This window comes from Coregonus lavaretus (assembly GCF_964263955.1).
Source record: "Coregonus lavaretus genome assembly, contig: HAP1_SCAFFOLD_8060, whole genome shotgun sequence".
NCBI lineage: Eukaryota > Metazoa > Chordata > Actinopteri > Salmoniformes > Salmonidae > Coregonus > Coregonus lavaretus.
The window spans coordinates 1-11,982 of record NW_028157816.1 but is presented as its reverse complement, the minus strand read 5'-3'; the positions used below and the strand labels follow the sequence as shown (position 1 = coordinate 11,982).

Sequence of the window (11,982 nt, the reverse complement as noted above, 5' to 3'; positions counted from 1 at the left end):
CATGACAGATTGGTCCTTTGAGCGGAGCTTAAATACGTCTTTATCGTTCTAAGGACACCGAATCCGTGCACGGCCGGGTGATTGCATCCGTGGAGAATAGTCCTGGCCTTCGACGTTAAGGTTATAAACAGGCCGGTGATTACTCTTATGAACGATAAAGACGTTAACGAGTTTGAAAAAGCATTTAAATCCAAACTGCAAGGAAAAGGTCAGTAATTTTTATTCATGGATTTTGGTGAAATGATTTGAACTTGTATGAGAATAGTAATTCTTGTGGAGGGCAGAGAAAAGTTACCAAAATCTCAAAGGAAGTAATAATTATTACGAAACGGGGAGGGTCCGCAATTGACCCTAGGTAAATAGCTATTACCAGAATAATCTAGTCCGAAATGACAAGGGGTGAAAGGCCATCATCAATGTAAACTAGTTTTTATTGAGACTGTACTGGGTACAGTGCTACGATAAACAGGGAAAGGGATGATTTTTGTCGTGTGCTATGGATACATAAAACAGATCAAAAGTCGCGTATACGACTGGGGATTTGCTAGAACTCTGTGTGTTTCATGAATCTAGAGCAGTTACGACCTCTAGGTTACAAATAGGTTTAGCAAATGACTGTATAATGTTGTGTACGTGTGAGACTTGAGAATCCATCAGTATACGTGATAATTGTTTCAAGGAAGGAGCTAAAAAAAATTATTTGGTCGCGTGAGAAAAAATGGTTATCGACCCCTTTCATGAAACCGGAGTTTTAAATAAAAAACTCTGGGTTAGGGTTAAAAAAAATTTAATGGTTAATTACAAAAGCAGATCATACATTGGCTCAAGAGACGCACTAAAATAATAGCTCCTAGAAGAATAATTCTGGGAATTATTACTAAAGGGGGGGATTTTTATTTTTCCACCATGGGAAATAAATCTTCTAAAGAGGTCTGAGAATTAATGGGGGATGAAAGATATATGTTAGGAAGAGATCGAATAAATATGTTTTATGGATCCATTTGGGAGAAGAGGTATGAATTTATTGGGCATCTCGAAGTAAAAAAGTTAGTAGGCAGATGCATATAAAATGAATTTGAAAAAACAGCGAAAGGAGGGGCTAGAGACAGCGAGTGTTTTTTTAAGCGCGAACGTGCTTTAACGGTAACAAAGGAATATTTAACCATCGTGACTGTAGGGGTAAAGAAAAGGAATAGGACAGTCAATTTTTGGTTCAACGGGTCAAATGTTTGAAAAAATGATTGGTGTCAATTAAGAATTGGCTAAAAACACCACAAAGCGATTTTTTGAGAGGTACCTATAAAATTCCAACGATGCATATGTATGAATTTTCGCACTCAAACGTAGACGTACGTCATGAGTGAGAAAGTAGAGAATATTTACATTTGCATTTTTGGTCAATAGAGGGTTGCATTGAACTATTATGTTGTGTTGGGCATTTGAATGGCATAAGGTGAAATATGTGTGTAGGAGGGAATTCAACGGCGGGTATGAATGATAACCGGATACTACTTAGTATTTGGTTGGTTAAATGCTGAATAAAAGATTTGAGGCGTGGTTATGGGGTAACTAGGAAGACGCACTTATTCAATAGGGAATGGGTGGAGAGAGAGTGAGTTTTTACGTGTATTAAAAGTTGCATAAGATAGCTTTAGTAGTATTCTAGATAGGTCTATGAAAATATGTTACAAGTACGAATGACATTATTTCCTAAGAAGGTAGATTGTAGGGAAGTTTCCCGCGCCTCCCCCATAATGTAGGAAGGAGCAGAAGAGGGGGAGGAGGTGAGACAGTACATAGTTCAAATGGTAGGAATGTCATTAAGTGTATGCTGATCAACGATATCAAGCATTTGTTTTATTGATTGGGGCCGAATCAGAGAGAACTGTTAAAGAGATTGAAAAGCGAACTGAAATGGGTTAGCGGGAAAATACAAATAGTTGGAAAAATTTTAAACGATAATTTATTTTCGTTACAGGGAAGCAAGTGGCATTGGCTGTTGTGCTGGGGGAATAGCGCCAGCCTGTGGTGGGTTCTGGATTTGTTATAAATACATTTATATTTTAAACTAAAGTGATGGAATAGACTACAATTATAACATCAGAAAAAGGACAATATAATTCGTAATAGTTATTATAATTATTATTGATAGTTATTGCAGTTATTAGCTCCTGAGTGGCGCAGTGGTCTAAGGCACTGCATCGCAGTGCTAACTGTGCCACTAGAGATCCTGGTTCGAATCCAGGCTCTGTCGCAGCCGGCCGCAACCGGGAGACTCATGGGCGGCGCACAATTCGTCCAGGGTAGGGGGGAAAATGGCCGGCAGGGATGTAGCTCAGTTGATAGAGCATGGTGTTTGCAACGCCAGGGTTGTGGGTTCGATTCCCACGGGGGGGGGGGCAGTTAAAAAAAAAAAAAAAAAAAATGTATTCACTAACTGTAGGTCGCTCTGGATAGGAGCGTCTGCTGGGTGACTAGAATGTAAATGTATTATCATTGATTCAGTAATGATAGAAGGGTAGAGAGGAAATAGGCAGGTTAAGGGTAGAGTTAGATAGAGAGAAAGAGGTAGTAAGAGCTATAGAGGGTGTAGTGCACCCTAAGACAGGAATAGAGGGGTTCAGGAGGGATTTGGAGAGTCTAGCAGCAAGCTTTAAGCTAAACACAGGGGAAATTGAGAGGGCAGTCAGAACCCTAGTTGGGAAAGATTGGGCAGTGGGTTTCAGGGGATGCCAATGGAGCAGTCCTACCATGGGCAGCTGTTCGGGGGCAGTGGGTTGCAGGGGATGCCAATGGAGCAGTCCTACCATGGGCAGCTGTTCGGGGGCAGTGGGTTGCAGGGGATGCCAATGGAGCAGTCCTACCATGGGCAGCTGTTCGGGGGCAGTGGGTTGCAGGGGATGCCAATGGAGCAGTCCTACCATGGGCAGCTGTTCGGGGGCAGTGGGTTGCAGGGGATGCCAATGGAGCAGTCCTACCATGGGCAGCTGTTCGGGGGCAGTGGGTTGCAGGGGATGCCAATGGAGCAGTCCTACCATGGGCAGCTGTTCGGGGGCAGTGGGTTTCAGGGGATGCCAATGGAGCAGTCCTACCATGGGCAAATGATGGGCAATATGTTGGGAAAATAACTGAGTTGTGTAATAATTTAAGGGAACCTTACCATCGACATGCTGACTTCTCTAAAGTACATTAATGTAAACAGGAAGACAGTGAGACCATCAGCCAAGTGGCATACCTGAGCCTCCCCAGGGACAGGGAAATGATACTCCGTACCATCAGCAGCTAAAAAATAGCATTCCTTAGTGGAATGAGACCAGAAATAAGCTGGAATATTAAGAGGACTTTAGTGGGATGGGGAACTACTTCGTAGGCCGAGGTCAAGAGATATGCAATCCATCATGAGCGGAATAGTAGACAGGATAGAGTAAGAAAAATAACATACGGGAGCTGAGTATTTAATGGCCACTAGGGGAAATAGCTGGTAGAGGTAGAACTCCAGAATAGAAGGGGAGAGAGATTTTCCGGGGGTCACCTCTGTCAACGAAGATCTCCTACCCAGACCTATCATCACTGTAGTGTGTTCCTAGGGTGTGAGTATGGGGTGGTACCGAGCAGAAGGACTCAAGACAGGAGAGGGTTGGCGGTTTTTGGGAATATGGGTGACCCTGAGCTGCATCATAGTCTCGGCAATAGTCGTGGTAAGTCAAGATCCACCACCACCTCGCACCAATTACGCTATGGCCTTACCATTATTAAGAAATAAAAGGGAAGCAACCCGACATACTGACCGTCAAGGACGAGTGATCTACAAAATAGGGGTCAGAGAAGGGTGGGGAGTAAGATTCAAAATTAGGATCAGGGATCTTATCAGGGCAGATAAGCAAGCAACGTGGGATTATAAAATCCCATTGTATTTATGTTCAGCTCCCTCTGCGGATTGTTCCTGGGCTCAGGTATTTAGAGATACTGGGGGAAGGAGATATGAGACGGGGGGGCTGGACGTCCAGATGGAGGATAAGAAGGTATAACGACATCCCCACGGAGATGGTAGTAACGATAGTAAAGGTCACTAAAGAGGACATGAAAATAACTTACTGGACTTGCGCGGACAAATACGGATGGGATACTTGTCTAAGATTACATTTGATGGAGTCAAAAGATATGGAAAGCACAGGTACTGTCATTAATCCACTAACAGCAATAGACCGAGTAAATCAGTCAAGGGATGACGGAGTCAATTCGACTAACCCGTCCACTATGAAAGATTTTCTCCTCCAAGAATGGAACCAAGGGGAAGTGGAGGGGGTCCCTGATGAGAATCTGGTTAAAGTGGATGAAGTACACCGCTAGGGCCTTGGGAGAGACCAATTGTTATGCATGCTCCATTGGGCGACCGACAATGTTGACCGCCCCAATGCCAAAGGCAATGTTTCCCTGTGTATTAGACCTGGGGTCCAATCAAAAAGAGCCAAATTGCACAGGGATTGGGCTGGCAAAATTGACATACTGGGCCAGCCCACCTAGATTCACTTTAACTCCTGGCGAATACCAGTGTTACATACATAGAAATGGCACCCGTAACTTGGGTGATTTTGATGGCTGTAAGGAGATAATTAATGTGACTGATTTAGATAAGGAAGGGAGTAAAAAAATTAGGAGCCTAACCATCCCTCTGACTGATGTGTGGTGGGCATGCACTAACAAAGGGAGCATTCGGCAGATATTACCAGAGGGATGGGTGGGTACTTGTGCACCAGTATTGTTGGTCCAACCTGTAAGAATTAGTCATCAAAGACCAGTGACAGGAAGAATAATTAGGAGAAAAAGAAATATAAGTCAGGAAGGAAATAGCCCAATTTGGATAGATGGTATAGGCATCCCCAGGGGTGTTCCAGACGAATACAAAGCTATGAATCAAATATGGGAGAGTTTTACTACAACATTTTCCTGGTGGGTGACAATAAACAAAAATATGGATTGGATAAATTATATCTATTACAACCAACAACGATTTATTGACCAGACTAGAGATGCAGTAAAGGGGATCTCTGAGCGATTATCCGCCATCCCGCTCATAACTTAGTAGAGGTTGGTTCTAGATCAGGCAGAAAGGGCCGGTGTCTATAGAAAGATAAGCCATTGTTGCACATTTATCCCTAACAACACCACACTGGATGGGACAGTCACCAGAGCTCTTACAGAATTAACTGCACTAAGTGAAGGATGAACTGAACTCAGAAGTTGTGGATAGGGTGGTTTGATGAAATATTTGGTAAATGGAAAACCATAGCAGTAACCATCTTAGGAGCGGTCAGTGTTTGTATGGGTATTCTTGTATTATGTGGTTGTTGTCTTGTTCCCTGTGTTCGAGGATTGGTGAGTCAGGCGTTGGTGAAATGCAGTATCTAAACAATGATGAGAGATGGACTGACTCCGGACTCTGACCAGGGGAATGTGAAAAACGATCCTCCAGGCTTGGTGGATGACAAGGATTTGGACCCTGAAAGACCGCAATTGGATGAAATGTTTATTAGTTCTGATGTGATCTCTGAGATTAATCATGCTTGTAAAATACATTTATCCTGAATGTGGGAATATTTAGTCAAAGGGGTGGATTGTTAGATTAATTTGGATTTTAAGAATAATGACTAAAGGATTTCACCCCAAATACAGTATAAATGTTAGAATTATCATGTAGTGTCAACCCACTAACAGAGGGTGCGGTACTAAACATTCAAGGGTGAAGGGGAAGGCGGAAACTGTTTAGAAAAGCCACCTAAAGGTGGGAGGAGTCAAGTTCAGGAAGTATAAAATCGTATGTTTGTGTTTTTGGCGGCAGAGCTCTCCATGAATAAACATACAGATAATACTTGTGGGTTGTGGACCTTGAATCATTGATGATTAAAACCAGAGCCTTACAACCTCTGGTAATGATTCAAGCTTAGGTTGAATTAGAGATAGAAATTCACATGACAACATGAACCACAGACCCACCATCTACAGACAGACAGACAGACAGACAGACAGACAGAAAGACAGACAGACAGACAGACAGACACAACCATGAATTAACCATACATGAACCACAGACCCACCATCTACAGACAGACATGAGACAACCAAAACCATTCAGACACATCAACATTAATATGTTCCAGCTGGTTTATTTGACCTCTATAGAGTCCATATCTGTGGAAATTAGAGATGGGGTTGTTGTCCTGTGTATGAAACAGTGTAAATGTATGAAAAATGTTGAGAAAAAATGGTATGCACTCACTAACTGTAAGTCGCTCTGGATAAGAGCGTCTGCTAAATGACTCAAATGTAAAATGTAAATGTAAATGAGGTGGGTTTGCTGTCCTGTGTATGAAACAGTGTGCTGTAAACTAACTAACCTTCAGTCCTCTCTTCTGGATCTCAGCCACACTCTTCTGTATGAGCAGAGGAACATGGACCGCAGAGTTCTCCTTGTCCACCAGGTGGCGGAGCTCCACTCCAAACACCATGGGGGGGTTGAGGTGGCAGGGTCGGGGGTCGGGGGGTTCCCATTGCTCCAGCAGAGTCAGCTTCACATACAGTAGACCCCTGGGCTCTAACCTCACGCATATCTGCTGAGACCGAGAGGCTGGGGAAGGAGAGGGACAGAAGAGAGCACAAGGGGAAGGAGAGGGACAGAAGAGATAGCACAAGGGGAAGGAGAGGGACAGAAGAGAGCACAAGGGGAAGGAGAGGGACAGAAGAGATAGCACAAGGGGAAGGAGAGGCACAGAAGAGATAGCACAAGGGGAAGGAGAGGCACAGAAGAGATAGCACAAGGGGAAGGAGAGGGACAGAAGAGATAGCACAAGGGGAAGGAGAGGGACAGAAGAGATAGCACAAGGGGAAGGAGAGAGACAGAAGAGATAGCACAAGGGGAAGGAGAGGGACAGAAGAGATAGCACAAGGGGAAGGAGAGGCACAGAAGAGATAGCACAAGGGGAAGGAGAGGCACAGAAGAGATAGCACAAGGGGAAGGAGAGGGACAGAAGAGAGAGCACAAGGGGAAGGAGAGGGACAGAAGAGATAGCACAAGGGGAAGGAGAGAGACAGAAGAGATAGCACAAGGGGAAGGAGAGGGACAGAAGAGATAGCACAAGGGGAAGGAGAGGGACAGAAGAGATAGCACAAGGGGAAGGAGAGGGACAGAAGAGATAGCACAAGGGGAAGGAGAGGCACAGAAGAGATAGCACAAGGGGAAGGAGATGGACAGAAGAGATAGCACAAGGGGAAGGAGAGGGACAGAAGAGATAGCACAAGGGGAAGGAGAGGGACAGAAGAGATAGCACAAGGGGAAGGAGAGGGACAGAAGAGATAGCACAAGGGGAAGGAGAGGGACAGAAGAGATAGCACAAGGGGAAGGAGAAGGACAGAAGAGATAGCACAAGGGGAAGGAGAGAGACAGAAGAGATAGCACAAGGGGAAGGAGAGGGACAGAAGAGATAGCACAAGGGGAAGGAGAGGGACAGAAGAGATAGCACAAGGGGAAGGAGAGGGACAGAAGAGATAGCACAAGGGGAAGGAAGGGGACAGAAGGGGAGAACGAACAAGAGAAGGAAAAATACAGTTGATTGACAGAGTGATTCCAAAAGATCAGGAACTAGGTTAGCTAAGATGCCTTCAGACAAAATAAAGTCCACTGGTATGGAAAACCCTTCTGCTGCAGCCTCACATTGCCAAGCATCAGTGAAGTGGATTGTAAAACAACAACAACAACAACAGGTATACACAGAACTTCATCTACTACGTTCATATGACTTTTAACTCTCTCTGGTGCTCCTACCTTTGAACAGCGGGGGTATGGACACAGCCCCCAGACAGCAGACCCTGTTCCTGGTCGGTGCTGTGGAGTCGCTGCCCTTCGTGGTGCTAGTCTCAGCCCCAGCCCCAGGGGAAGGGGTGAGCACCACCAGTTTCAGCTGCCTGGCCCTCTCCAGTTCCAGGTTAAAGGTGTGGTTGAGGGGCAGAGAGCCCCCCCTGGAGGTCAGCAGGCCGGTGCGGGCCCTGGTCACCCCATCCACCTGATGACCACAATGGAAATAAGTTACACTGTTTTGTGTTATTCTCAATTATTCTAATTACAATGTAGACAGACAGACAGACAGACAGACAGACAGACAGACAGACAGAGACAGACAGAGGGCTAGACAGACAGACAGAGAGAGGGCTAGACAGACAGACAGAGACAGAGAGACAGAGAGACAGAGATACAGAGAGACAGAGATACAGACAGACAGACAGATAGATAGATAGATACAGATACTTTATTAAAAATCACCTGGATGGCACAGAACACCTCCTTACTGGCGTCCTGTTTAGGGGACCTCAGCAGTTTCTCCACCCCAACGAGGTGCACCGTGAGCAGGCCGGAGACGCGCTGGGCGCACCGTGGCTGGTCCGACACGCTGTAGACTCTGAACGAGCTCAGGTCAGATGTCATGGTCACTCCCTCCTGGCTGGAGTGGTGGGTGGAGTGAGGGGGTGGAGGAGGGGTGTTGTGGGCAGAGGGGGCTCCCCCTGGTCCACCCCGGCCCTGTTTGGGGAGCAGCTCAGGTGAGTCTCCGTCGCTTAGGTAGCCCCCTTTACTGGCGGCAAAGGAACGTCCCCTGGAGGAGCGTCGTTGCGGTCTCGCCGGGGCCGAAGTGTCCAGGTGGTACCTGCTGATCACCTCGTTGGACTGCTCCTTACGGACGTTTGGGGGTGAGGTCCCCTCTCCACCTCCGTCCCCTCCTCCTCTGCCCGTTCCCTCCTTCCCCTGGCGATGGGAGCGCGAGGAGCGCAGGCTGAGTTTACGGCGGAGTTCGGGGAGTTTCCTCATCTTCATGGACAGGGATTTCCGGACCGTTCCCGGGGATTTGATCCTGTCCATCATGCTGCTGGCCACGCCCCCTTTCTTCTGGGCCCCGGGACTGTCTGAGGGGACAGACAAACCCCCTCCGGCGCTGGATACACCCCCTTCTGCACCTGCAGCCGTGAAAGATTGCAGTTCCTCACACTGGATCTGTTGAATTACAGCTGAGATGGGATGGAGAGAGGAGAGAGACGGAGAGAGGAGAGAGATGGAGAGAGGAGAGAGATGGAGAGAGGAGGAGGGTGGAGAGAGAGATGGAGGAGGGTGGAGAGAGGAGGGGGGTGGAGAGAGGAGAGAGATGGAGAGAGGAGAGAGATGGAGAGAGGAGAGAGACGGAGAGAGGAGAGAGATGGAGAGAGGAGAGAGATGAGAGAGGAGGAGGGTGGAGAGAGAGATGGAGAGAGGAGGAGGGTGGAGAGAGGAGGGGGGTGGAGAGAGGAGAGAGATGGAGAGAGGAGAGAGATGGAGAGAGGAGAGAGACGGAGAGAGGAGAGAGATGGAGAGAGGAGAGAGATGGAGAGAGGAGGAGGGTGGAGAGAGAGATGGAGAGAGGAGGAGGGTGGAGAGAGGAGGGGGGTGGAGAGAGGAGAGAGATGGAGAGAGGAGAGGGAGGAGAGGGAGGAGAGGGAGGAGAGATGGAGAGAGGAGAGAGGAGAGAGATGGAGAGAGGAGAGAGATATAACGTGTTTAATATTTGTGTGCAGTGCTTTATATATAAAGGGTTTATTTCATAAAGCTATATCCACCAATTTTCACATTTGTGTTTCTTCACCAGAAATTATTGCTCATGGGTACCTTCATTTGTGTGTAAAATATTACTGTTCTCATATTTTTTATTAATAGAGTTTAGGTGTTTTTTTTGCAAAATGCTGTATATCCATTGTTTAGCTGGTGTCACATCTACTCCCGTACCCCTCTCCGGCACTCCAGGTCGCCAGTTGACTGTTCATTACGCACACCTGCCACCATGGTTACGCGCACCTGCGCGGTATTATGAGACTCACCTGGACTCCATCACCTTCCTGATGACCTCCCCTATATCAGTCACTCCCTTTGGTTCCTTCCCCAGGCGTTATGGATTCTGTTCCTGTGTTTCATGTCTGGGCGCTACTCGTGTTTCTCGTTTTGTTCCATGTTTTATTTATGATTAAATTCCCTCCCTGTACTTGCTTCCTGACTCCACACGTTACAGCTGGAGTGTTCCTATCCTGTATATTTGACTGTGATATGTGGTTGTCTCACCTGGCTGTCTTAAGATGAATGCACTTACTGTAAGTGGCTCTGGATAAGAGCATCTGCTAAATGACTAAAATGTAAAATGTAAATGTTTTACATAAAGATCTCATATTACTGTATTGATTCATAAAAATAAAAAAAATAAAAAAATATTGATATCACAAATGTATAATTTGTACAGTTCATTATAAAAAATAATAATATTTGTTACATTTGACTGTGTAAAACCTAGCAGTACTACTTATTTATCTGGGAGTGAGACGGATATATAGAAAGAAGCTCATCGTTTGTGTCTATGAACTCTTATCATCTGCATCATTGTAGCTACAGTAGCTTATTCTACAGTATGTAGCTACCTGGGCCGTCTCCGTCTCCGTCTCTCCTACTGCAGGCTGAGCTGTCTAATGTGATGGCTTTGGTCCGGTGGGCTCTGCCCGGGCTGGAGCCACCTGAAGGGCACTGGTTCTGGGTGGCATGATGCTCTAAACGGGAGGCCCCTCCACCTCCACTGGTGCCGGGGCTCACCACCAGCCCTGCCCGCCGCTGGCTCCTCATCTGGGGGTCCCTCAAGGTCTCCGACAGCCCCTCTGTCTCCCTCCTCCTCCAGGGGTTTTCACTGTCCAACCTAACACCCCCTCCTCCTCCTCCTCCTCCTCCACCTCCTCCTCCTCCTCCTCCTCCTCCTCCACCTCCTCCTCCTCCTCCTCCTCCTCCTCCACCTCCACCTCCTCCTCCTCCACCTCCTCCTCCTCCTCCTCCTCCACCTCCTCCTCCTCCACCTCCTCCTCCTCCTAAATGTCCTAAACGTCCAATGCCACGCAAGACGTCCTCTTCCTCTGGAATAGGGTTGTACCAAATGTTGTTCTCCCCCTCAGTGCGTTGCCTCAGCTCAGTGAAGCAGTTGGGGAGGAGGCCTAGACGCGAGGATGCCTCGTCTGCAGCCTGGCTCTTTCCTGTGGACAGTACCCAGGCTCGGCTGCTCCTGTCCAGGGTCTGGAGATAGGCCCCTGACCCCGAGGACTTCACCATACAGGAGGAGACACAGACCTCAGCGTAACCCCCTACAGGGTTGGTCAGCTCTGGGACTGCGGTGTGGACAGGGGGAGGAGGCTCATAGAAGGGGGTGCTGCAGTGTCCCTGATCTAAATCATCACACCTCCTCCTGTCCAGCCCGGCCTCCACTAACGTCTTCTGGCTCCAGGCCTGTTTGGAGGCCGAGGCCTGGGCCTTTCCTGAGCTGCTATCCGAGTCGCAAGCCCTGTAGACCAGGCTGTGAGAGCCCTCTGTGCTGGGCGGTGGCTCTCTGGGTGTGGAGGCCAGTTTGGCCCACTGCTGTTTCTTGGCCACTGTTATCTGGGTACGTGGGGTGGTGACGCTGTCCTCCGTGGGCGGGGTCGGGGGTTCGGCCTCCGCTGTCATTACCGTTGACAACGATGAGGATGAAGAGCTTTGGATGACATCACTCTTCCCCTGGATGTCTGGAGGGAAACAACACAGCTATTATGATCATTATCCTGTTCAATAATGACTGTATTATGATCATTATCCTGTTCAATAATGACTGTATTATGATCATTATCCTGTTCAATAACGACCTTATTATGATCATTATCCTGTTCAATAACGACTGTATTATGATCATTATCCTGTTCAATAAAGACCTTATTATGATTGAACAGAGCAAAAGATGGCCTTAAATGATAGCATGGCGCAGCCAGTCCACAAGGTGGCGCAGCGCCCCACTTACGTTCTTAGGGGAAACCCTGGAATTCAATTGTTGCCATTCTAGGGTCATGCATTACTCATAAAACATGTTTATAACTGTTATTATTCAGAAACATAAAATACCATAAAATACT

The 11,982-nt window shown here is 47.2% G+C and overlaps 2 protein-coding genes across 2 annotated transcripts; both read right to left on the bottom strand.

Annotated features, from left to right (window-relative positions):
- Positions 1–6,068: 6,068 nt before the first annotated feature.
- On the bottom strand, positions 6,069–10,754 carry LOC311124902 (rho GTPase-activating protein SYDE2-like; the record flags this gene model as incomplete). The annotated part of the gene is made up of 5 exons (XM_084198999.1): positions 10,480–10,754; positions 8,315–9,051; positions 7,820–8,057; positions 6,396–6,625; positions 6,069–6,098 (listed from the first exon to the last, which is right to left on the bottom strand). Exons 1-5 carry the CDS (start codon positions 10,676–10,678, stop codon positions 6,069–6,071), a joined length of 1,434 nt encoding a protein of 477 aa, XP_084055125.1. The 5' UTR covers positions 10,679–10,754.
- A 116-nt stretch (positions 10,755–10,870) lies between these two features.
- On the bottom strand, positions 10,871–11,596 carry LOC311124901 (uncharacterized protein; the record flags this gene model as incomplete). Its single annotated transcript, XM_084198998.1, has 1 exon — positions 10,871–11,596. A coding segment is annotated over exon 1 (672 nt), but the record flags the coding sequence as incomplete, so codon positions are not given.
- Positions 11,597–11,982: the final 386 nt, after the last annotated feature.